This window comes from Ovis canadensis, chromosome 9 (genome assembly GCF_042477335.2).
Source record: "Ovis canadensis isolate MfBH-ARS-UI-01 breed Bighorn chromosome 9, ARS-UI_OviCan_v2, whole genome shotgun sequence".
Lineage (NCBI taxonomy): Eukaryota > Metazoa > Chordata > Mammalia > Artiodactyla > Bovidae > Ovis > Ovis canadensis.
The window spans coordinates 93,477,986-93,505,609 of NC_091253.1; the positions used below are offsets into that span (position 1 = coordinate 93,477,986).

A 27,624-nucleotide genomic window follows, 5' to 3' on the forward strand; every position below is an offset into this window, starting at 1 on the left:
ATGAATAACCAGTCAAAAAAGCATTCTAGAAAAGTATTTTTCTGTTATGAACAACTGCTTTTTGTGGTAATCCCAGATAATATCAATTTCCTATTTTTTATATGCCAGACTTGGATCTATGAAATAATGAGTACAGTTCTCCATCCAAAGAAATAAAAGCATCAGGTAATACTGAAAGGCTCTGATTAAATTGTTTTCTATTTTCAGGAAAGAGAGTGATTGTGTACTCTTACTGATTATATGGTAGGCTGATAAAATATATAATTTTTTTACTGATTTATGATTTGCTATATTTTTTAAGGGAAACATTCCACCAAATTCTAGCTTTTCAAAAGTTGTGGTGCCAAAAAATATACAGTGCTTTAGTTTGACAGTGGTTTTGTTTTAAAACCAGAATCAAGCTGAAAATAGCTTTTTAAAGCTAAAATTTGTGCTTATGTATAGTTGTAAAACACTGATAGTGCCCTATTACTATTTTTTGAGAGTGACTATAATACTCTTGTTGATAAGTAAATTTATATACTGAAGAATGAAACTTAAGGTTGTAGTAAAAGTGAGAAAAAGAAAAAGAACACTTGTCTTTTTGATGAAAGCTTTATGGAATAAAATTTGTATTTAATCAGAATGACTACCTAGGACCCTTTTCTGATGTTGAAAGTATGGTGTCTTAATCTAAAGGAAGTAAGTGGAATTGTTTAATCTGTTTTTGTTATTTACCTACTACAACCAACTAGGTTAGTGTATTTGAAATACTTTGGAAATACATTGTTTTTAAAAAACAATGGAACCTATAAAAGAGAGTATGATGCTAGATAGAAATGTTGAAATGACTCATGTTTTTTAAAACTTCCATTTTTGGTTGGCATAAATTTCCTTTAATATTTCTGCATTTCCAATAGGATTTAATTTTGAGGTTTAACGTATCAAGCCAGTATTATGTTTTGCAGTTTTAGTAATTCTGGATTCCAGGTCATTTAAGATGAAAATGGAAATGCAAAATTTACTTAAGAAATTTAATTTTCTTCTTCTGTAACATCTAAGTCTTCATCCTCTTCATCATCATCTTCTGTTTGCTGATCCTTTCTTAGTCGACAGGTCAATACCTGTTAAAAGTTAACGTGTTTTAAAAATCACTAACTTGAAAATATTTTTACATGCCTGGTATTTTTTTTATGCCCTGATAGATAGATAAGGGTACACAGAACAAATATCAGAAAAATGTCCATAAATAATAATCTTTAGTAATGAAAATTCTAAATTATGAATTGTCCTTAAAGGTTTGAAAACAATCACAAAATTTCTTCATTCATGTTATTTTTTTTTGGAGAGGTGTGAAATTAGCCATTTGAACTCCAGTTGGATATCAGTACTTTGATAATATACTTCCAGAGAAAAGTAAAGTACATTATAAATATTAAAGATATTTAAAGTTAAATAATTCTTAGGTCACAAAAACATGAGACTCCTCAAAGGGATGGCAGAACACAAGGATATTTCAACTAGGCAAAAATATTAAACTTTGAACATAGTGTGATTTAAAATTAATGAGATGAGAATCTGAATTCATGACTTGGCTTTCATTTCTGACTGTTGCCACTTGGGTCATCCTGCTTCACACTTTTCAGAGGGTGACTATGTCTCCCAGGTGACATCTGCAATGTCTGGAGACACCTAATTGTCACGACTGGGGGAGCGTAAGGGCATTACTGAGCTCCTGTGGGTAGAGGCTGGGAATGCTGCTCAGCATCTGTACAATGTACAGAACAAGACCTCTCACCACCCGCCCCCCGCCCCCTGCCCCAAATCATCTGGCTCAAAGTTACCAGTGCTGAGGTTGAGAAACCTTGGCATTACGTAGTCTAAAGTGTTACACAGATCTTGGCTAAGTTAGGTGATACTATTAGCTCTAAATAGTCAAAATTCTCTATGTACTATATACTATAGATTTATGGAATTAATGTGCAAGGCACTTAGTACTGGAATAATCAAAGTATAATTTGGTTAGGGGGAGAGATGTGTAAGTTAAAAGCAGTAAATAAGTGCTTAGAAGATAAAAACAACATACTAGGTCACATACAACTGAATGCTCAATTTTAAATTCTGAAGGCTAGATATGGAAAAGATCATAGCTTTCTAAATCAGAAGTTGGCAAGCTAAAGCCCAGTTTGTCTGGTTTCTATAAATAAAGTTTTATGACAACATGTTGATTTGTTAATGTATTGTTTGTGGCTGCTCTTGGTTGGGGCAGAGACTACGTGGTTCACATAACCTGGTATTTTCTCTGTGGCCCCTGAGGAAAAAGAGGATATCTCCTACTCTAGACACTAGGTACCTCCGGTTTTCAGGATATAGAAGAAAAGAGAAAACTGATGCTTTACCTAAGGATACATGCTTCTGGATCTATGATAACATTCAGCAAAGGTCCTTTTTAGGTATAATTTCCAGTAAGCCATGCTGCTGCTGCTGCTAAGCCATGCTAGTGGGATTCAAATCCTAGGCAGTTTGATTTCAGAATCTGTGATCTTCACATTCTATCACTGAACAAATGTAAATTAGCACTCTGTCCCTTCTACCTCTGCTCCCAAATGTTCTGCTTCAGAGAGTCATGTCTTTCAGATAATAAAAGAAATATCAATAATAGAGCAGAACCTAGTGCAGTTTTACATCATTTTATATAGAAGAGGGGAAGAGCAGGTTATTCAAAATCCAATGATTTAAGGGAAACATTTTTAATACTGAACAATTCAAAAGGCAGTAGCTTATATTCCTTAAAATTACGGTTTCTAGCTCACCTGTCCTGTTCCAGATACACACTTAGCAGACAATGATCTTTGAAGAGGTGACTTCGAATTTGCTCTTACGATATCTAAACGGGATGAGTAATCTTGCGGATACAGAGAATGTCGGAAAACCTGTTGCAATGATAAAAAAATGTTATAAATTAGATACTAAACTGGAAATCTATAAAGTCATGTTCCCTTTAGTTCAGAATTTGTTTAAGCAACTCTGCTCCCCCACCCTTGCCCCGGGGACATTATTTATTTAATTTATTGTAAATTTAAAAAATATTTTACGTTGAAAAGATGTAAGCTAAAAAATTCTACTGAACCATGTAAAATGATGATGGGTCCTGAAACAGTCACTTAAGAGATTTTACTTGTGAAACGTGAAAAGTTCCTACCTTCAAAGAGCATGCAAGCCAGTGAGACAATAAGTCACACCTTTGATTCTTTCTGTTCTGCCTATCCTCAACTCAACAGTTTAAATTCACTACAGTGCTGTCCCAGTATATCACAGAAGAGTAAATGGAGCCATTCTATGAAATTCCAATCTCAGTAGCATCTGGAATGTCATTGCTTGTCAGTTCTTTTTCCTGAAAGTAGTAGTTCCAACTATTACTGCACTCTTAAGCTTCCTTATCTTTTATACCACTTTGTAACGTAAAACAGGCAAGTCTATCAAATGTGAATTTCTTCATATTCATTTTCCCCTCAACTCTTCATGCTATCGTTTTGCTTTTTTAAAGCAAGTGTGATTATGATTCCCCACAGTGCATTTTCCCCTTAGCCAAAACTTCAACAAACAAAAGCTTGCTCTTTTTTCTGCCTTTTTTAAACATTAAAGAAGTACAGCATATAAAAGCAATCAAGGGATGAAACTTAACGAAAGAGGTAAGACTTGTGTTTTAGGGCAATTCAGGTATATTGATAATTAGGTTATTAATAGTTTTACTGAAGACCCAATTATATTTTGGTGCTAGACATGGACCCTGCCATCCTGGTATGATATCAAAAGTGGATGACTGAAGTCACTGGTATTTGGAAGAAATACATGTTTGTTAAAACAACATTCTTTGGATTTTCTAGCAAAGATTAAAGTGGGAAATGGAAGATAATATACCACCCTTGGGATAAAAGTCTAAACCAGTTAAATATTAATCTATTGCAAAAGAACATATTTATAGGAATATTTATTGGCAATACTGCATTTTCCAATACATGGTCCAAGATCTTTTCTAGGAGTGAGTCTCAAGATCTGAATATGCTCTAAACTGAATGTACAGAGGTGATCTTTTGAAGGGGAATATGATAGTACTTTTAATGTGAAGAACAAATCAGTTAAGATGGTTTCTGATATAACTGGATGTAAAATACTAGCTGCTATCTGAATAAATCTGCAATTCTCGTGTAGTAAGGACTACTACCTAAGAATAGGAAATTCTCTGTCCCTTTCCGCATCTTTTCTCTACTCGTTTCCAAGAGACTTTGTATTTAAAGGGTCCTTCCTCTCCTTGGTAGCTGATGTAATTTTACTTTGGCTTGTCCCACACAGCTCTTCCCCAGACTGCTTTCCTCTCCTTTCCACAAGTTCCGGCATCATAATGCATTGTACCTCAGGACCTTTGTACTCTGCCTGAAATTGTAGACAGGGATTCGACACATTCCTCAAACTTCTGATTAAGAAATCATTCTTTGATTCTCCAGACTATTTAGGATCCTCCATCACATACACTCATTCACACAACAGTATGTTATCTATTATTTTTTCCTTCATATTATGAAACATATCTTTTTTTAATGCCTGAACTCCTTTTTTACGTTTCTGCTTTTTGACAACTTGGACCAACTCTATAGTGCTGAATCCTCAGCGCTCAGAACAGTGTCGCATATAACAGATGCTCAGTAAACAGTTGACGAATGTACATAAGTGTCTCCATAGAGAGAAGCAATGAAGTGTGAAGAAATTAACTTGCTCAATAGTGCCCCATCAGAAAAAGTAGGGAAGTCGATACTCTGAGATACTCTAGACAGCACTGAGATTTTGAGTGTTTATGGATCTCTCCTACAAGCTACCTAGGTAGCTGGTGAAGAACAGTGTTAAGAGAAGTGGTAAAGGAAACGCTGTGACAGAAGACACCTAGGACCTATGGAATGAGAAAGAAAATCTTTGGGTCCAGGGGGCTTGAGGAAAGTGCATTAAGTCAAGGGTGTTAGAAAATGGAGAATGAAAATACTTGTAATGGGAACTTTAACCTTATAGGGAAAGTAGGGGATCAATTTTAAACCTGCCACTCAATGCAGTGTTTCTTGCAGGAAATAGTTCACGTCACTCACCAAGAATCATGCTTCTGGCAGCGTAGATAGGATAAAAACAGTGTCTGCAGTCAGACTACTGTTTGGCTTCCAGCTATTTTACTAGCTATGGGATCCTCTGGAAAGTTCCTTAACCTCAATGTGCCTCAGTTTTTTCATCCGTAGAAATGAGGACAGTAAGTACTTTTATTAAAATTCATGGTAGGATTAAAATAATACAGTGAAAATGCACAGGTCAGTAGCTGGTTAAAGTAATCACTGTAGAAACATTTGCTGTTTTATAAATTACAGTTAAAAGTTTGATGATTATTTTTTTAAAAAATAGGATGTAAAAAGTGAAAATTAAGAAATCTTAGCTTTAGTAGGGAATAGAAACCATTCTATTAACAAATAGTAACAGAAATATGATTGTGTATGCTTTACTGAGGTAAAAGTGAGATCAGATTTTGGCACTGGAAAACATACTAAAACATGTACTTCATTTTGGCCAAGCTGTATAGTCTGGTTTTACTGAATTCACATTTCTTGAAACCAGTGGAGTAGTGGGAAGTGAAGCCTTGGGGGATCTCGATAGATATTTTACTTAAAAAATAAATGGATCCTTGAAAATTATGGAATTAACTAATATAATTAAAAAATTTTGGCTATATCTTGAGAATACATGGCTGTTCTCACTTCTACTGTAGAGCTATATGGACAAAGTACATCTTGAATATTTAAGAGTTAATATTTGCATTTAACTATCAATACAAAGGAAGCCTGGAGAATCCCATACATAGGAGCCTGGCAGGCTACAGTCCATGGGGTCACAAAGAGTCAGACACGACTGAGTGAAACACCCCCGCCCCCCCCCGCCCCCCACCTATATACAAATCTACACATTTCATAGGTTACAGATTAAGTCTCACAAAGCTAGTTGGAAGCCAGATTTTGCTCTTCTACTAGCTAAGTGGTCAAGGGCAAGTTAAGTTACTTAAAGCCTCTACATCTGCTTCTTTAGTTGTAAATGAATGATCACAGCAATTGAGTTACAGGAGTGAGTGAGAAAATGCATGTGAAGCTTTCGGTGTTGTGCGTGGCATAAACACTCAAATTTTGGCTTAAATCAATAAATAGTATTTTTAACACATATAAGTGACTTACACCATTAGTCAAAATGATACCTTATTTCACATTATGGCTTTGTTTCTATGTTTTACTAGATATTCTTCGAACTTAACTATGGTTAATTTGAAAAGTTAACTAGAAAGTCATAAAGGTTCAGCTATTTGGAACCGCATACAATGACATCTAAACCACAAAGTGTAATTTAAGACATCTTTACCCACACTATGATGGTTTCTTTTAAATATTTCCATATCAATAGAAGAACTGAGCTTAGACAGACATAGTCCTACCTCTAAATCTTCTTCTTCATCAATCTTTTGTATATTTTGGTAGGCAGCAGTGTAGACCTCTAAAGCTTTGCCGTGAAATAACATTTCAATAGTGATAAATTCTGAAAATATAGTCTGAAAAAACAAGGATTTGAATTTAAACAAATTGCTTCATGAATTTAGTAGAGTTATTCTCTAGTATAGTCTTGACATTTTATTGAATACAGAGGTTTTTCAACAGGGAAAATGAAGTACACATAATTGGAATAAAAATAGCTGCAAATATCTTTTGCAGCAAAACTTTAAAATTACACAAAATATTTAGTATCTTATTATTTACTTCCACTTTTAAGTATGTTCTTCTATTAGATATTTACGTTTAAAAAAGATGTTTGTCAGTACATCACTAAAATGTCACTATTAGCTAAAGAAGTTTAGTTCTGAACCTGTTTTTTTAGCAACTCCAACTGGTGTTTAAAAGAATGGTTTTAGGCAAGAATTCCATCCTAACATATTTATATGTTGCTTGTATTCTCCAGCCACAATTCCTACTCCAGGAAACAGCAGGATACATTTGCATAGAGCTTTCCAGTTTACAAATATATGACATGCTCAGTATTGCTCATAGCTACAATGTTTTAAGACTTGGGTCTGATTCTTCAAGGTCATATCTCCTGCTCATTGTACTATGCTGTTCTCACTGCACTCAATTATTTCCTTTGCAAATACACTGCAGGTAAACTCTTACCAGCAAGATGGCGACAACTTTTGGTCAGGAAGGCTATGAGAAAAGAGAATGAATGAGGATGTGCACGTTGATCTAAGCAGGGGTGAGAGAACTGGTAGGCAGGGAAAGTATGTAAGCCAGATATGTTTTCAATAAAATAGGATCTCATCCTTCTATCATCTTGTCTCTTATCAAAATAAAATCGGAGCATTAACGTAGAGAAGTGGAGAGAGTAAGAATAGGATAGAAAATACTCAAGCATTGTCCTTAAAGGGGCAGTATAGATGAAATGGGTTAGGCTCAAAAGCAATAGTCAAATACTCATTTTCCTTCATTTCTGCTCTCCTGTCTTAACCATTCAGATAGGAGTGGTCCTGCACCCTGGAAGATAGCCATACAGCTTATCTTGTAGTATCATATTTAGAAATAATTTTCCTCAAATAAATACACCTTTCAATGATCACATGTAATCTGCTAATCTGGAATGGGTCAGTATGGTAAGAGATGGGCATTCAAGGAGTTTCGTTTCCCCCCTTTTCAATTTTATTTTGTTTGACAAGAATGCCATTTGGGTGGGTACTTCAGTTTTATTGGTGGGGGGTGGGGGAGTTAATGGAATTCTCTACACATTGGCAAGTATTCTGTAAAGCAGGTAGCACAGTAGTTAAAAATAGGGGCTCTGGATTAAGATAAACCTGATTTCAAATCAGGGGTTCTCAGATGGCGTTAGTGGTAAAGAACTCGCCTGCCAATGCAGGAGACATAAGAGATGCAGGTTCAATTCCTGGATAGGGAAGATCATGGAGGAGGGCACGACAATCCACTCCAGTATTCTTGTCCGAAGAATCCCATGGACAGGAACCTGGCGATCTAGGTCCATGGGGCAGCAGAGTCGAACACGACTGAAGGGACTTAGCACAAGTTCAAATCAAGACTGAAACAAATCAGCTGTGTAATATTCAGCACTTTATCTGTTCTTTTTCCTTAATTTCAAAATCATAGGTTTTGCCTTAAGGATTAAATGTAGTCCAAGAAAAAGTATAGTATGGCTACTGGCTTAGAGTAAGTGCTCAGCACAAGTTAGCTAATTTTATTGCTAAAGAAGTAAGCCAGATAAATGAGAAACTGTTCCTTATGTGACATTAAAACCTCCATCCTGGTTTAACTGGAAAGCAGAATATTTAACAAAAAAGTCATTAAAAGTCTTGTTAATAATTTTTACAAATAAAGGTACAATGACAGCTCTCCAGAGTAAAGGCTATTCACTGAATGATTTCAGGGGAACTTTCTATTCATTTGAAAATAATAAATTTAGACATAGCTGCCTCAGACCATATGTAAAATACAACTGCATAAGCTATTTAAATATTTAAAATACTAAAAAATCATACAAAGACTAGAAGAAAATACAGCAAATAGTTATATAATCTTGGGGATGAATACTTCTTTCTAAACATGACACTAAGGCAGAAAAAGAAGACTAATAGATCTGGCAGCAAAAATAAGACCGTAAGGTGGCAAAAACATAACCATAAGCAACAAAATGGGAAAATATATTTCAAAAATCTTCTCTTTAATATAATGGGTTAATCTCCGTCTGAAGAGTTTTTTTAAAATTAACCAAAAATGCCAACACACTAAAAATATAAGCTAAGATCAAGTGAGAGTAATTTAGTGTCATTAAATGTATGAAAAAACACTTCCTCAACAGTACTAACTGCAAATTAAGATGATACTGATTTTTCACTATCAGATTGGGTACTATTAAAAATACTACTACTCAACATTGTTACACTGGGTGCTTGTGTAATGTTCTGCAGAAATGTAAACTAGTCAAAAGATTTGCGGACAGAAGTTATAAATAGCTATCCAAATTGAAAGTGTGTATGCTCTTTGAACAAGAATGCTACTTCCAGTAATTTATCCCCCGCCAAAACAACTGAACCAGCAAAAAGGCCGATGTTTAATGATGCAATGAGATCTATAATAGCAAAAATAATCTAGATGTCCATCAACAGGTGATGGTTAAACATGAATATATCCACATAGCTATACTATTCTCCATATAGTATAGCAAAATACTATACGGGGATATCAAAAAGGACAATATGGATCTTTCTTAGCACAAATATATCCATTATATATTAAATTTTAAAAAGATGCTACATATAGTGTGGTCCCACTTAAATATAATTGTATAGGGGTAACAATATTGCCTTTTTCATAAGACACTGTGAGGAGGAAATGAGTTTATCCACATAAAATGCTTAGAATGTGTGGCACAGTTAATGTCTTAAGAAATATTTGTTGTTGTCATTCTCCTTAATATATTTCTTGTGTATGTCTCATAGAAAAAAATTCTAGAAGGATATAAACCAAGATGCTGATTATTTCTCAGTAGGGAATTATGTTTTCTTCCACAATTTTATGAAAACTTATGGTCATTTTATATTTATAAGAAAAATAAAGCTGATAAAAACTAAATCTTGAAGCGGATTCTTGTTCACATCAGCTACTTTACCAATACTGAACTGCTATCCCTATCTGTCACTGGAATGACTCCTGATCAAGATCCTTTTCATAGGTCAGAAAATTCCCTTGACAACATATAACTGATGACTTTTCCTATTACATGGGAAACAAATAGAACTGTGAGTTTTCTTTCACATTCTGTACAATTAACTAAGTTGATAGCAACTTCTCTCAGAAAGACAAATACTTTGTAAGGTTTGTATGAAGTCTTTTACTTACTAAGAATTGTGCTACCTTACTAATTAATGCTGCTAAAATTCAGATGGACGTGTTGATAAACCCCACCTCATAATTAATACATTATGAGCAGTGTTCACTATTGTCAATCGTTTCTACCCTCAGGGAGATTTAAGCACCCAGAAGTTCTGCTTCCATCTGTAACAGTTGCCTGAAAACAGGTAACAATAAGAACATTCTTAAAAAAAAAAAGAACGTTCTGTGTCTGTTTCTCCCAGAATATGAGTGGCAACAGTGATTTTTTCCAAGAATTTGTCTCATAAATAGAAGTGTTTGTCAGATAAGCTAACATAGCAGTACCTGAAAACTGTTTTTATCAGAAATAAGGGTGTGGTAAAGTAACCCTTTTTATCTGATTTTTAAGGCTTTTGGGTGTAGGATTTGTGCATCCTTCTTTATCATAAAACATCTCAAATGAGGCTTAACTTTGAAAAGGAACAATTTGACAGATAAGGAGGAAAGAGAGAATGGAGATTCATAATCCTAACAGATTGGACTTGATTCTTGGAACTCATAATTCTGGGATTTTGATAGAGTTTGTATTAAAAGTGTACATTTTCACAGATGACATGATCTTATATATAGAAAATCCAAAGGAATGTGCAAAAAACTAACAGAGCTAATAAAAGACTTCTGCAGGGTTGTAAGATATAAGGTTAGTACACAAAAATCTATTGTATTTCTGTGTGTTTGCAATGCACAACTGAAATGAAATGAAGTAAACAATTCCATTTATAGTAGCATCAATAATTATGAAATACTGAGGAAACAGCTTAAGAAAGCACAAAACATACATTATTAAAATAAATTAAGGATGCTTTAACTAAATGGAAAAACAGCCCATGTTTCATGGATTAGAAGAGTTCATCTTCAGAAGGCAGTACTACCCAAACTGATCCTCAGATTTGATGCAATCCCTGTCAGAATTTCAGGGGCTCAGACGGTATCTGCTTGCAGTGCAGGAGATCTGGGTTCAGTTCTTTGGAGAAGGGAGTGGCTATGCACCCCAGTATTCTTGCCTAGAGAATCCCATGGACAGGGGAGTCTGTCGGGCAGCAGTCCATGGGGTCGCAAAGAGGAGGACATGGCTGAGTGACCATGCACGCACATGCGCACGCTGTCAGAATCCCAGCTGACCTGGAGAAGCTGATAAGCTGATTCCCAAATTCATACCAAACTACGACAGATGCAGAATAATCAAAAGAATCTTAAAAAGGAACAAAATAGAGAATTTATACATCCTGATTTTAAAACTTACTACAAAGCACTGTTAAAACAGTATGGTACTGGAATAAGAAGAAGGAAATGGCAAACTACTCCACTATTCTTGTCTGGGAAATCTCATGGACTGAGGAGCTTGGTAGGCTACAGTCCATGGGCTCGCAAGAGTCAGATATGTTAGTGACTAAACCACCACCATACCTCAATAAAAGAGAATGGAAGTTCAGAAACAAAACACATCAACTAACTTTCAACAAGAATGTGAGGACTTAAACAGTCTCTTCAACATATCGTGCTGGAACAACTGCGCTGACAGATGGAAAAGAATGGGGTTTACCTTTCAGTTCACGTAATACATAAAAATTAACTCTAACGGATCAAAGGCTTAATAGTGAAAACTGTAACAGTGTTAGAAGAAAACCAGGATAAATCTTTATAATCTCGGATTTGGCAATGGATTCTTAGATGATGACACAGTCCATAGAATTCTACACAGAGTGGGTAGCCTTTCTCTTCTCCAGGGGATCTTCCCAGCCCAGGGATCAAACACAGGTCTCCCACATTGAAGGTGGATTCTTTACCAGCTCAGCCACCAAGGAAGCCCAAGAATACTGGAGTGGGTAGCCTTTCCCTTCTCCAGGGGAACTTCCAGACCCAGGAATCAAACCACGATCTCCTGCATTACAGGTAGATTCTTGGCCAGCGGAGCTATCAGGGAAGCCCAAAGATAAACTGGACTTCATCAAAATTAAAAAGCTTTGTGCTTCAAGGGATACCATCAAGATAGTGAAAAGAACTCACAGAATGGAAGGAAATAACTGCAAAACATTCGATAAAAGATTTGCACACAATATAAAAAGAACTCTTAAAAATGAAATAAAAAGAAATCCAATTAAAATAATCTGAATAGACATTTTTTTCCTCAAGGAAGATATACAAATGGCCATAAACATCAGCAGGAAAATGCAAATCAAAACCACAGTAAGATACCATTCTACACTCACTAGGATGGCTATAAGGAAAGTTTGGTGAGCAACAAGTATTGGGGAGGATGCAGGGAAACCAGAAGCCTCATCTAATACTGGTGGGAAAATATACTGGCATAGCCATTTTGGCAGTCTGGCAGTTTCTCACACAATTAAAGATAGAGTCACCTTATGAGCCAGCAATTCAACAGGGTATATGGTTGAACGAAAATGAAAAATGTCTAAGAGAAATGAAAATATATCTCAACAAAAACTTCTACATGAATGTTTCTGTCATTAATAATGATAGCGAAAAGGTGGAATATGGTAATATCCATACAATGGAATATTATTCCACCATACAAAGGAATGAGATAGGTATTGATACATGTTATACCAGAGATAAAACTTGAAAGCACGCTAAGTGAAAGAAACCAGTTATGAAAACCATGTATTTTATGATTCCATTCATATGAAAGTACATTCAGAACAGCCAAGTCCAAAGAGACATGAGATTGGTGATAGCTGCTTAGGCCGTGGGTGGGGGCTGTTGGAGCAGGGAGGTAAAAGCTAAAGTGTACTAGGCCTCACTCTGAGATGACAAGAATGTTCTCAAACTGAGTGGTCATGGTCGTAGATACCTGAACATATTAGAAAATGCTGAGCTGTATGGTGAATTGTATGGTATATGAATTCTCTCTCCTTTTTTTCCGTTTCCTCCTGTTTTTTCTTTTTTTGTGTGACTGCCACAAGACCTCCGTCTTGTAGGGGCGTGAGACCGCAGGCAGAGAGCGCGGAAGCAGGGTCTCCCCCGTGCACCCTCCACTGGCAGTGCCTCACTCCCTGTCCTGCTGCTTCAGGAGATCCCAGCGTGCAGTCAGGAATTCTACACTCACTGTCTCTGCTCCAGTTTTGTAACTGGTGGTGCTCATGGGATTATAAACCGCCTGTAGAGTTAGCCAGCATGCAAGAAGAACATGGAAGTGAGCCCAAAGATCAAAGATTGCCACATGTAAAAGAGAAGTGTGCAGGCATGAAGAACAGTGGTAGGGTGAGGAATCGGGCTCCCAGGTCAGTAAAGAAGCCGTTAGGTGGCAATGAATCAGGCATATCTCACAAGTCTCCAATCTCCTTTTTTAGATTAAAGCTAATTATTTCAACCTTTCCCTTCCCCCTCAATTTAAGAGATGATGCCGGCAGTTACGTTACGCCCTGCCAGTGCTCCCCCATATTGGCAAAAGGGTTATCTCAGGACAGCCTCCTACGGAGCTCTTCCTGAGCAGCGATCTACATTACACTCTGAGTGCTGAACTGACAGGCTTACTTTTTTTTTTCTTCGACCTTCAGGACCAAAGCAGAGACCTTTGTGCCTGACGATTGGAAAAAATCAAAGTTCTGGAATCCTATGAAACTATGATAGGAAATTAAAAAATATAAAAGGACAAATAAATGTTTCATTGATTGCAGAGAGGAATGGTACAACTAAGTGGCAGATAATGCTGATTTTATTGATAAGGGCATAACTTTTGAAAGAAGGATAACTTGTTAGTAAGTTATGAAAATAACAAAAAATACTTCTCTTTAAAAGCTGTTCCAGGAGAATTGCAGTGAGTGAAAAGGCATCCTTAGATGACTTGTTTTAAAGGACACAACATGGTCATAAGTAATCCTCCAAATCTTTCCAAAATATTGATGAAAAAGTCACTGAAGACCGTCTTTAGGTTTGGGGATTTAGGAGGGAGGCTCTGGAGGGAGGGCATATACATATAATTATGACTGACTTGCATTGTTGTATGGTAGAAACCAATACAACATTGTAAAGTAATTATCCTCCAATTAAAAAAAATACCATCTCAAGTCCAGGAACCTGAATGTCTACTGATGTGTTACAATAAAATAAGGCTATTCTTCCTGTGACACTAAATTACGGTGGATGCAAGTTTATGTGGTTAGCTACTCTTATTTATTCGATAATGTAGGAATTAGAAAGCTACAAGCCAAAACAAGTAGGAACAGTGTTAGGGGAAGCACACTGACTGAAACTGCCCACCCTGTCCAGGCACCATAGTAACCATCGGCAGGAGTTGTTTTATGACAGGAGGTCCTGGTAAGGAACACAGAACTAATAAGCCACCACCAACTGCAAGAGTTCAGGAAAAGACAAAAGGAGACACCCCATGTTCGACCACCTCCCAGAATCCTTCTCTCTGGCATCCATCTCGGCTGAACAAGGCATGCTCCACCAGGGAGGACTCTGAGTCCGAATAAAAAAGACAACCTGGAAACTAATCCCATCACCATAAAACGTGAGACTGCAAGCCATATGACAGAGCTGTTCTCCTGGGTTCCCTTACCCTGCTGCTCTCCACCAGGGAGCCCCTTCCAATAAAATCTCTTGCTTCAGCATGTGTCTTCTCAGACAGTTCTTTTCCGAGTGTTAGACAAGAGCCCAGTTTCAGGCCCTGAAAGGGGTCCCCCTTCCTGCAACAATGCTGTATAGTCATGGAAAGCACAGGTTTTTAAAATGTATAATTGGCTTATAGTTCAGACTTTGAACTGTGGGCTGTGATACTGCCTTATATCTCTGCTTAATCACCTCACTTTCATGGTAATATCCATACAATGGAATATTATTCCACCATTAAAAGGAATGAGATAGATATTGGTACGTAGTATACATAGATGCTACACTATGGGGTTGCTGTAAAGATTAAAAGGTAATTTATGTAAAGTGCCTGGACTAGTGTAGTACCTGATACATAAAAACATAATAGACTTTATTTTTCTGTGGTTAATAGTATTTTTGATAACATCTGAATATCTGGGCTCTGGTTGGGAATGTAGTCCCTTTATATACTGTTGTTTCCATAAGAAAATAACATTTGATATATTTTGTTTATATCTTTCTCACAAAGACTTGTGTGCTGAAGAAAATCAGTAATTTAAATTTTTCATAAATTTAAATAAAAAATTAATTTAGAATACATATTTTGAACCTTAATAGTTATTTAGTTGTTACCTTTATATCCTTTATTTTCTGCTTTTCGAAATTGTCAATAGTTTCCTCCAGGTGACGAGTTGTTCGGGTAGCATCCATTGTAGCTCTCTGTAATTCAGTTTCTGCCTACAGAGGTATTCCCCAACCAAAGATACAAAAAACAAAAATCGTCAGAATCCATTTTATTGAGTCTTTCTGTAAATGCTACCTTTGTAAATACAGTGTTGGCTTTTTGTAAATGCAGTACTGTAAATGCATTTGTAAATGCAAGACTGGCTTTTTGCCATAACAGTGTAAATCACTCAAAAATACATATTACCACATAAAATAAAGCGATCTATATTATAGACACAGCAGAATAAAAAACTTTAAATTTATCAGATTATATGATTCATGATCTCAAAACAAAATTCCTTCCGTTTCTTTATACAAACCATTTCTTTTCCTATCATCCTTGTTTGATTTACTGTAAAACTATTTTCTATATTTTCTACTGCTTTCCCATATTTCCAATCTCTGCCATTTATTACCCTCTCCTTTTCCTCTCACTCTCTCTCCCCTTTAACCCTTTGTCCTGCCAAAAGACCTGTGACTTAAGTATTTTCAATCTTCTAGTTCTCCAAATGCATGAAATGTTTCTACTGCTATAATATCCTAATCAGGTAGAGTAGAATATACATGTAAAGAAGGTTGAGCACCAAAGAATTGATGCTTTCAAACTGTGGCGCTACAGAAGAATCTTGAGAGTCCCTTGGACTGCAAGGAGATCAAACCAGTCAATCCTAAAGGAAATCAACCCTGAATCTTCATTGGAAGGACTGGTGCTGAAACTGCAATCCTTTCGCTACCTGATGTGAACAGCCTAATGCTGGCAAAGACTCTAATGCTGGCAAAGATTAAGGGCAAGAGGAGAGGGCTTGACAGAGGATGAGACGGTCGGATAGCATCACTGACCCATGGACATGAGTCTAAGCAAACTTCAGTAGATAGTGAAGGACAGGGAAGCCTGGTGTGCTGCAGTCCATGGGGTCACAGAGAGTTGGACATGACTGAGTGACTGAACAACAACACAGAATATACACTACAAATGTTTATTTCAGTATGAATATTCTTATAAGCTAGTAATATTGCACTATTACTACTTAATGCTTATTACAAAATATATATATACAGATATACCAATAACTAATAAATTAGATGGAAAGTCTAATGTTTCGCTTCAAAGTACTCATACTGTTTAGATTCACACTGTATAGTCAGTAGTGGTAGCCACTAGCAACCAGCTATTTACATTTAAATTAATTAAAATTAAAAAGCTGGTTATTCTAGTTGCCATTTCATGAGCTCAACAGCCACATATATAGCTAGTGGCATGTATTTCTCTTTAAAATATCTCTTCCTTAATGACAACAGTTGTCCAAAAATATTTAACATTTTTTTGTTGAATAAAACATGTTTTAAAAACATGGCCCAATTTTCTGATTAAGTTCTAATAATGTTTTGTTTCCTATGCTAGTATTATGTTCACTTAGAAGTATCACATATCATTTTAATAATTATTGCATAGAAAAAATCTGCAGTTGTAAGTAAAGTTTTGTGACACATAATATTATACCATTTACACTTGCTTTCTTTTTTAAGAAAATGTATAAATGAAAATAAAAGGGTTTACTACAGGGATCCATCTCTTGACACATCACTTTATTACCCACCTGCGACTGAAATTTTTCATAAAGGAAAAATACCTTTCAAGTAGAACAATTTATTCCAATAAATTAAAATCATATGCTCTGACAGAATTATATCCTTTTGCAATCAGACTATACATTAATTGTAACATATTGATTATATACTCTTAAAACTAGGTTAATTCAGATATACAATTTCAAGAAACTAAGCTTTAAAACGTATTCATATATATCTGTGTGTGTACATTTGCTATAGAGGGTGTAAAGTTTTCCTGCATAATTTTACATGCAAACTTTTACTCATAACCAGTAATCAGAAACAGTTCACTTTATTACTGGGCTTCGGATTTTTTAAAATAACTATCATAGGATTTATTATTTTGAAAAACTCTCTAGATGTTATGATGTGTATTAACCTTTTACTAATGAAAATACTCAGAGTATTTTTCTAATACAGTTCAATACATGTGACTCATGAAATTCTTTACCATGACTACTTAATTTTGACAGGTGTTTTCCTTCCCCATTTTTTGACAGTTTCATTTTAAAATTTGGAAGGGTAGGTTGAGTTGGTTAAACTAGGAAAGAGTAGGAAGCAGAAGCCACAGCTGGAACATCTGTATGTTAATCTCTTACCACCTTCCAGCAACTATTTTTCATTCCTTTAAGTTTCAAATCCTTTCACTCCAGCATAGAAACTTGCCCAAAGTTACACAGCTATTTTTAGGAAAGTGGATACAGATCTGTATTCCCTCCTTTTGTTGAAAATTCTTCAAAATCATATAACATACTAATTTGGTAGGAGATACTTTTGATTAAAATATTACAATGCTTTATGAATAAGGGTATCAGTGTATTTAATGAAATTGGTCTGAGTGCAAAATGGCCTATAAAAGAGTGAGCCAGATGGGTGTTTTTCAAACTGTGCTGCAGGAAACTTTTCAGAAGCTACCAGGGGCCTTGGGAGGGGTCCAGGTAGTGCACTAGAATTCTTCTTCACCCCAGCCTCTTATACCTCTTTATTTTACATACCGAACTTTAACGTGTTTTTTTTTAATAGTGAGAAGAATTTTAAGGGTCATCCTGGTAAATATTCTCTGATGCTATGACTGAGTATTTTTATATTTATAGTGGATGCATTTATATGTAGACTGTCCTTTATTTTCTAGTATCAGGTTGTCAAAATCATGAGACATAAGAAAGCATGGGGAAAGGAGGCAGCAGGGTAAGCTGAAAGTGAAGTGAAAGTCGCTTAGTCGTGTCTGACTCTTTGCGACCCCATGGACTATACAGTCCACGGAATTCTCCAGGCCAGAATACTGGAGTGGGTAGCCTTTCCTTCTCCAGGGGACCTTCCCCACCCAGGGGTCAAATCCAGGTTCCCTGGATCAAACCCAGGTCTCCCACATTGCAGGCGGATTCTTTACCAGCTGAGCCACCAGGAAAGCCCCACAGTTAGTTAGTACTTTCTCTACAATTGTACCTATCCCAGTTGCTTACAATTAGTCAGGTGCTATTTTTCTTTCTTTTGTGTAGTTTTGAATAGGCACATTCTAAGTTTCAGAAATAATCATTCTTAACAGAAGAGCCTTGTAACAGTAGACAAGGCTATTAAGACTTGTGTCCAGCTGTGAATCTCAATACCTTGGAATATCCTAAGGGTCTTTGGCTGGAAGTTATAATTGCAGTTTCACAAAGTAGTTGTTTTTTTAAGATGAAAGGAATTTCACTGGGGAAAAAAAACAGTTTGTTCCTTTTCTCAAATGCAGGGCTGAGAAGGCATTGATATATTAGGATTAATGACAGATCTTTAAGTTACTTTTATAATTAACATTTAATCAATCATTTTTAATGTAAAATATCTTAGAATTTTGTATGTACTCTTTATAAAACATCTATACGTATGAGTGTTTTAAATTTTGAGTATCTATTGTGGAAAACAACACAAGAGGACTGATTTAAGTTGTATATTCTCTTTAAAATTAACTAATTTCCACAGTAAGCATTTTAAATGTCTGTGTTTCTTTTCAAACTTTATATTCATATTCTTTGCACATTTAAAGTATAAATGCGTAATTTTCATATATATTTACTTTTTACAGCATACCTTACAGAATATTTTTTTAAAGACCAAAATTCAAAGGATACAATAACATGTCGATCAGATGGGTTTCTCTGACGTGTTCTTTCTAACTGAGTTAACTGTTTAGCTTCTCGATTCCTTGCTGTTAATGTTGCTTTGAGATCATCCTGCAAAAAGGCATTTTTTTTGTTAATAAATCTCTCTGATTTAAGAATAAAATACACACTTCTTTAAGAATGCAAAAACATTCCCTATTTGATCCAGGCATCATTACCACTGGGATTATTACTATATTACCAGTGTGTGTCTTTGTATGTAAGACTATGTGCATGTGTGTATTTAATATCCTATTAAATAATGACAGAATTGCAGTGCAAAATTATATATATACACACACACACACATATATGTATATACACACACACAAAATTTTGATTATGGTGGTAGGTACATGTGTATACACATTTATGAAAACATTTAAAACAGGAGAATTTTACTGCATATAAATTATACCTCAATAAAATTGATTTTAAATACAGAACTTTTGGAATGTAATATCTACCATGGTGACTAGAATTAATACTACTGTACTGCATTTTGAAAGTTGTTAGGAAACTAGGTCTTAAAAGTTCTTATCACAAGGAAAGTTTTTTTTAACTATGTATTGTGACAGATGTGAACTAGGCTTATTTAATCATTTCACAATATATACAAACATCAAATCATTATGTTGTACTTCAAGAAAAGAATTTAAAAAACAGCTTTGTCACACTGACTTTTAGTTTGCAAGTTATTGCTTGCTTTAAAACAAATATATGAGAATATTTAGTAAAACAATTTCTGTCCATATATTCTTCATGACTATAAATATTAAATATTTTAAAGTTTCCACAATAAACAAAATAATGCTATGATGCTATAGTAGTATATAAAAATACTTCATTATTCTCAAAGTTCTAAGAAATAATGCTTCAGTGTAATAAGAATCACTGAACACTACTCTGTACCTTTTACTAAGTAAGTAAACTATGGACTGAGGTTCGTGACATTGTACAGGAGACAGGGATCAAGACCATCCCCATGGAAAAGAAATGCAAAAAAGCAAAATGGCTGTCTGGGGAGGCCTTACAAATAGCTGTGAAAAGAAGAGAAGCAAAAAGCAAAGGAGAAAAGGAAAGATATAAGCATCTGAATACAGAGTTCCAAAAAATAGCAAGAAGAGATAAGAAAGCCTTCCTCAGCAATCAATGCAAAGAAATAGAGGAAAACAACAGAATGGGAAAGACTAGAGATCTCTTCAAGAAAATTAGAGATACCAAGGGAACATTTCATGCAAAGATGGGGTCAATAAAGGACAGAAACGGTATGGACCCAACAGAAGCAGAAGATATTAAAAAGAGGTGGCAAGAATACACAGAAGAACTGTACAAAAAAGATCTTCACAACCAAGATAATCATGATGGTGTGATCACTGACCTAGAGCCAGACATCCTGGAATATGAAGTCAAGCGGGCCTTAGAAAGCATCACTACAAACGAAGCTAGTGGAGGTGATGGAATTCCAGCTGAGCTCTTTCAAATCCTGAAAGATGATGCTGTGAAAGTGCTGCACTCAATATGCCAGCAAATTTGGAAAACTCAGCAGTGGCCACAGGACTGGAAAAAGTCAGTTTTCATTCCAATCCCAAAGACAGGCAAGGCCAAAGAATGCTCAAACTACCGCACAATTGCACTTATCTCACACGCTAGTAAAGTAATGCTCAAAACTCTCCAAGCTAGGCTTCAGCAACGTGAATCATAAACTTCCAGATGTTTTAGCTGGTTTTAGAAAAGGCAAAGGAACCAGAGATCAAATTGCCAACATCTGTTGGATCATGGAAAAAGCAAGAGAGTTCCAGAAAAACATCTATTTCTGTTTTATTGACTATTCCAAAGCCTTTGACTGTGTGGATCATAATAAACTGTGGAAAATTCTGAAAGAGATGGGAATACCAGACCACCTGACCTGCCTCTTGAGAAACCTATATGCAAGTCAGGAAGCAACAGTTAGAACTGGACATGGAACAACAGACTGGTTCCAAATAGGAAAAGGAGTACGTCAAGGCTGTATATTGTCACCCTGCTTAATTAACTTCTATGCAGAGAACATCATGAGAAATGCTGGATTGGAAGAAGCACAAGCTGGAATCAAGACTGCTGGGAGAAATATCAATAACCTCAGATATGCAGATGACACCACCCTTATGGCAGAGAGTGAAGAGGAACTAAAAAGCCTCTTGATGAAACTGAAAGAGGAGAGTGAAACAGTTAGCTTAAAGCTCAACATTCAGAAAACGAAGATCATGACATCTGGTCCCACCACTTCATAGGAAATAGATGGGCAAACAGTGGAAACAGTGTCAGACTTTATTTTTTTGGGCTCCAAAATCACTGCAGATGGTGATTGCAGCCATGAAATTAAAAGACGCTTACTCTTTGGGACAAAAGTTATGACCAACTTAGATAGTATATTCAAAAGCAGAGACATTACTTTGCGAACAAAAGCCTGTCTAGTCAAGGCTATGGTTTTTCCTGTGGTCATGTATGGATGCGAGAGTTGGACTGTGAAGAAAGCTTAGCGCCGAAGAATTGATGCTTTTGAACTGTGGTGTTGGAAAAGACTCTTGAGAGTCCCTTGGACTGCAAGGAGATCCAACCAGTCCATTCTAAAGGAGATCAGTCCTCGGTGTTCTTTGGAAGGAATGATGCTAAAGCTGAAACTCCAGTACTTTGGCCACATCATGTTAAGAGTTGACTCATTGGAAAAAGACTCTGATGCTGGGAGGGATTGGGGGTAGGAGGAGAAGGGGACGACAGAGGATGAGATGGCTGGATGGCATCACCGACTCGATGGACATGACTTTAAGTGAACTCCGGCAGTTGGTGATGGACAGTGAGGCCATGCTGCAATTCATGGAGTGGCAAAGAGTTGGACATGACTGAGCGACTGAACTGAACTAATTGTTAGTCGCTCAGTCGTGCCCGACTCTTTGTGATCCCATGGACTGCAGCCCTCCAGTGCAGAAAATCTCTGTCCATGAGATTTTCCAGGCAAGGATACTGGAGTGGGTTGCCATTTCCTTCTCCAGGGCATCTTCCCAACCCAGGGATCAAACCCGGTTCTCCTGCACTGCAGGCAGATTCTTTACCAACTAAGCTACAAGGGAAGCCCCTGCTAAAAGGACAGTTATTGGAAACCTTGTATGTTTTGCCAGAATACCTAATAATAATAGAAAAAAATGAATTTACTTACTCGCTTCATTTTTACAATGGTTCCATAAGCTTTCAAAGGTTCAACTACTTTGGCTTCAAGTCTTTCAACCTATTGAGAATTATTATAAAATATAACTGGAAAGAAACATAGACATATCAAAATTTAAATTGTGAAATAAAACCTATGCTGTCTAACCAGACCATAATCACTATACTGATTAACATTTGAAATTTTTAAAATTTCAGTAACATTTATAAGTAAAAATATAATCTCTGGAAATTGGTAAGACTCAGAATCTAAACTCAAATACATTAAAAACTGTGAAGGTGTACAGTAGCAATCAGAGCTTTGGTAAGTTTTAAGACATCTCAAATTTTATTGCAGCTATACTTTCAGTGTGTTTAACACCTGAATGGACATTTTACATACATTATATCTGAAACGCACAGCCCAACCTTCCAGATAAAGAAATCGAAGCTGAAAAATATAGCATACTGGAAACATTTAAAACAACTGAATCATCAAAAGAAAAAAAGTCTAGAGACCACTGTGTTATTGGTAATTTTTTTTCTGGGAAGACATTTGTAAATTGTCAAAGCTTAAAGAACAAGATAAATGGTCTCAGTGTTCCTGAGCTGTCAAACTATGTGGTCAATCTCTCTTTTATGTGGAATTAAACCGTTTTCTTAAACATTGCAATATTTATCAGATTTTGAGTAATTTCTCCTTTTACTAATAGCACTAGTGGAAGGCACTAAAGAAATGAATTTTTTTTTTTAAAGGGAGGTATATAGCTATTTATATAAATATAAGAAAAACAATTCCTGGACCTTAAAATTTTCTTTTTCAGGATAGGTAATACAAGATGACATATATTTAATTGTTTAAAATGAACATGTATTACTTTTGTAGCAGGAAAAAAGCTTTATTTTGCTGATACATGTTTTTATAATCAGTGAGTATATATCACTTTGTAATGATTTTTGTTTAGTTTCTATAAACAATGTATATGAATACTTCATTTTAAAAGATTTTAGGAAATAGAGATCAAGCTCTCACTAAGCATTTAAATATTAGGAATCCTAAAAATAAATCCATGAATATTCAGGATTATTTATTCCATTTCAAATAATCCATACACTGGTTATTCAGTGTAAAGATTAGCTAAATCTTTTTCTGTTCTCCTTTTTGTAGCCTACCTTTTTGTTCATTGTTCTTTAGCACCTCCACCATTTGGTAAGCAAGGGAAATAAAAAGGAGAACACATGTAAATCAATTCACTTTGCTATTCAATAAATAGCATAAAGATTTTCTAGCAAGGGGCACTGAAATTTATTGGCTAAAGTAGGATTTTAGGATTATCTGTGAGTATAAACTACCTATGAAACAGTCAAGTTCCCAGTTACATATAACTGAAAGTTTGTTTATTACACACAAAACATCATATGAGAAGAACCCACCGTTTTCCCCCAAAGTAATTAATACTCAAATTTCTGTATCATTAGCAGTTATAGCTTCAAGGATCATTATCTTCTTTTTTATTTCAAGGTTTTTTTTTTTTGATAATTCAAATCTGTTTTAGACTTTTAAAAAGGACCAAAGGCACAAAAGAAGTAATACAGCTCAAAAACTGGGCAACTTCTGACAAGTTAAAAGTTAAAGTGAAAACTTCTGACCTGAGTCTTGAACCTTCAAATAAATACACGTGAAAGTGCTAACGAGGTATTAAAAGTAATGGGCTGGGCTTTCCTGGTGGCACAGTGGATAGATAGGTGTCCAGGCGCCAATGCAGGGGACACGGATTCGATCCCTGGAGTGGGAAGATCCCACACACAGCGGAACTACTAAGCCCACGTGCCAGCAACCACTGAGGCCGCCTGCTACAACTACTGAAGCTCTTGGGCCTAGAGCGCCACCTCCGCGACAAGAGAAGCTACGGCAATAAGCCCGGCTGCTGCAAGGAAGAGTAGCCTTCCTGGCCCCAACTAGAGACACCCCAGGGAGCAATGAAGACCCAGCGCAGACAAAAATAAATAAGTAAATAAAATTTTAAAAAGTAAATGGGATTTAACATTTAAACAATTACAACGCCATCGCTTCCCACCTGTCCTTTCTGGGTGGGGTGGTTCAGTTCAGTTCGGGGAACTTCACAAAATTTCACTGTTGATTGTAAAAGAAATCAGTGCACTTTTCCCGCCCCTCGCTCCTCTCAATGAAACACAGCTCAACTTTCCAGTGCACGGAAGCAGCAACAAAGATCTCTTGTCCAGTTACTACTTATCCATACACAGTACCACTCCCAATATCTTCCATCTCCAGATACACTACTTTAAAATATACCTACCTGCATACAAGACACAAGCCATTGCTCCTTTTGTTGCCTCGGGTACTATGTTTACTATCCCCTGTAAACAGCCACCCCTTTGGCTAAAAGCTGGCAAATGAGGTGGGGAAATTCAGGACTTCAAGACACCCTAGAGGTTAGTTTGCAAACGGTAAAAATTACAGGAAGCTTCCCTTTAATAAGACTCACACAGCGCTACCGACATGACAATGCACGTTTATCATCAAGTGTGTGATCGCCACTGCAGCTGGGTAGATTACAGGTCTTCACGGCTCCGTCCACCACTTCAGGGCTCACTCATTAACAGGACGCTGTGACCTCATTCCATACCTCGGCTTGTCGATAATCCTGAAGTTTGGCAAACTCGTCCGCAAAGTTTTTCAGGCCCTGCTTTAAATGCGGGGTCTCGGTAGAGGCATACACGTTGATTTCGTTCACCAGGAGGTCCGCTTTGTCTCTCAGTCGGGCGGTTTTCCGCACGTAAGCAGCAAAGATCTGGCACAGCTCTCCGAAATGTTTCTCCACATTGGTGACAGCATCTTGCAGTTGTCTGGTCTGAGCGTCCCTAGAGAGAAAGGAGACACAAAAAAGGCAAATCATTCTCATCTGATGAGATGAGATGACTTCATCTTCGCGTTACACGTGATGACGCCAACATTCCCGGGGGGCGCAGTTTGCAGCTTCGCCGGCGCAAACCTTGAAGCAACCCCTGCGTCTCCTCCGGGCCCCCATCCCGGGCCTGGCCTGCACATCCCGCAGTGCAGGCGCCCCGAGCGGCCCCGCTGGATCAGCAGCAGTGCTGGGCCGGCGCCCGGGGACCGTGTTGGGGAGGCGCCGCCGGGGCCCGCCGCGGCCCAGTGTGGTCGGCCCAGAGCGCGGCGGGCGCCGCTCGGAGCCCGATCTGAGGGCCCGAACTCGGTCCGGTGGCTCAAGGAGGAAGGCTCCGCGCCCCGACCCGAGCCCTCGCGTGTGTGTGTATGGTTGGGGGACCCTGGGCCGCTGCGGGCCCCTGCGGCCGTTACCGGTTTTCCAAGCTGCGCCTCAACATGCTGCCTCGCTCACGGCTGGAGACCCCGGGCTGAGACCCAACGACAGGGTCTCGGCGCCCGGACGTGCGGCGGGGCGCGAGAGCCCGCCCTGTGCGCCGCCGCCGCCAAGAGGGCCTCGGAGTTTCCACGGCAACGCGGCGCGCGCCCCCGCGGCCGGCGTCCGGAAGCGCGGGAAGGGCCCGGATGCGGGCACGCGCGGGGCGCGCCCACCCGCGTCCTCTGACCCCCGGCGTCCGCCCTGGCGTCCCCCGCGACCCGCGCCCGGAAGCGCCGGAAGGGCCCTAATGCGAGCACGCGCCGGGCGGACTCCACCCGCGTCCGCTTCGGCGTCCTCTGCGGGCGAACGGTTTGTGGCGCCGGGCCTCTGCCTCTCCTGAGGCGCCTCTGTCCCCGCACTCTGGGCCGGGAGCACAGCCGGTCACCCGGTAACGAGGAGGGAGATGAACCGAACGCCGGTGGGGCGGGTTTCGGGTGAGTCGTAGAACCTAAGCTCAGCTTGTCCACGTCTCCGTGTGGAGGCCGAAAGTCCGAAAAGTGTAGGCTCTTGCAAGGAGCAGCGCTTTCCGCCCTGTTCATTTTTTCAGCAGATGTTTACTGAACTTCTTTTGTGGAAAAGAGAATGTTCCACCCTGGGAATAATAATCAATACAAAGATAAGAATCCGCCCCTCACACCCCGCCTGCCCTAAAGGGCCTTAAGAGTTTAGTGAAGAGACAGACAGACCTTAGCGATATACCCCGAGATTACAAACTGTGGTGTTGGAGAAGACTTGAGAGTCACTTAAACTGCGAGGAGATTCAATCGGTCCATCCTAAAGGAAATCCGTCCTCAATATTCATTGGAAGGACTGATGCTGAAGCTGATGCTGAAAATCCAGTACTCTGGCCACCTGATGCGAAGAACTGGCTCACTGGGAAAGACCCCTGATGCTGGGAAAGATTGAAGGCGGGAAGAGAAGGGGAGGACAGAGGGTGGGTGAGATGGTTGGATGGCATCACCGACTAGATGGACATGAGTTTGAGCAAGCTCAAACTTGGTGATGGACAGGGAAGCCGTGCTGCAGTCCATGGGGTCACAAAGAGTCGGACACAGCTGAATGACGGAACTGAACTGAACAAACAAAACCCCATGTCCTTGGCCTTCGCTTGTGCTCCTCTTCCAAGTAAACACCAGGAGACTAAATCTCGGCTTTCTGTCTTTCAAGAACTCTCCTGTGACAACTTGGACAGGTCCGTCTTGTAGGCAGCGTTAGAGCCCCTTCCAGGGCGGTATATTCCGTTGATTTTGTACTGTCTCCCAGTTTAGAGCTCTTGGACGCAGAAGAAAGGTAATCTTGGTCTTGTAATCCTCAGCAATGTGTTCTGATAAAAGTTCGTTTTGGACAGAGGGATGTCCTCAGTCTTTTGTTACCTTTCTTACAGAACTTGTCTTCTCTCCTGTTATGAAGTATGCCTCTCTTCTGCCCCTGCATTCATTCAGCAAGTTGTCCATTGAATACCTGATGTGTTTCAGATATTATGCCGGCTCTGAGCATGGCATGGTAACTGAAAACCAGAATAACAGAGCCCACAGTCTCCTCCAAGGGACAGACTAATCAAACAAACAGATACATGTATGTAAGATTGCAACTAAGATTGCACCATAACATTGCAACATGTAAGACTGCAACTGTTGTATCACTCTTTGCTATGTAGCAACTCACTACAAAACCTAGTGGCTTACAGCAGTACTCTGGCTAACTCAGAATACTGTGAGTAGGTTGGGTGGTTCTATTTTTGAGTGCTCAGCTGGGCTCTTTCATACCTTTCTGGTCAGCTGGTGGGTCTGCTGGTGGTTGGATGATCTAGGATGGTCTCATGCCCAAGTGTTCTGATGGGAAGGCTGTTAGTAGGGGCGATAGAGACAGTGTGTTAGGGGCCACTTTTGCAATGTGACACAAGAACTAAGAAAAAGTACAGGACACCAAGTGAGCATATACTGAATATATGAAGTTTGTTTTGAACTATTGGGGAAAAGGACTACATTGCTAAAATGACACTTAAGCTGAGATCCAAAGTTT

The 27,624-nt window shown here is 38.1% G+C and overlaps 1 protein-coding gene across 7 annotated transcripts; it reads right to left on the reverse strand.

The window, feature by feature from the left end:
• Positions 1-852: 852 nt before the first annotated feature.
• CIBAR1 (CBY1 interacting BAR domain containing 1) lies at positions 853-26,194 on the reverse strand. Of its 7 annotated transcripts, none has more exons than XM_069601195.1 (9): positions 25,539-26,194; positions 24,847-25,081; positions 22,212-22,280; positions 18,945-19,087; positions 18,482-18,566; positions 15,171-15,275; positions 6,491-6,604; positions 2,793-2,912; positions 853-1,103 (listed from the first exon to the last, which is right to left on the reverse strand). In XM_069601195.1, the coding sequence occupies exons 1-9, from the start codon at positions 25,562-25,564 to the stop codon at positions 1,014-1,016; spliced, it is 987 nt and encodes a 328-aa protein (XP_069457296.1). In that variant the 5' UTR covers positions 25,565-26,194; the 3' UTR covers positions 853-1,013. The 7 variants fall into 7 exon arrangements, with proteins under 7 accessions (XP_069457296.1, XP_069457299.1, XP_069457297.1 ...); XM_069601198.1 differs by lacking the exon at positions 18,482-18,566 and adding an exon at positions 16,862-16,867 and having other exon boundaries at positions 18,986-19,087; positions 25,539-25,842; XM_069601196.1 differs by lacking the exon at positions 18,482-18,566 and adding an exon at positions 16,862-16,894 and having other exon boundaries at positions 18,986-19,087; positions 25,539-25,842.
• Between the last annotated feature and the right edge of the window lie 1,430 nt (positions 26,195-27,624).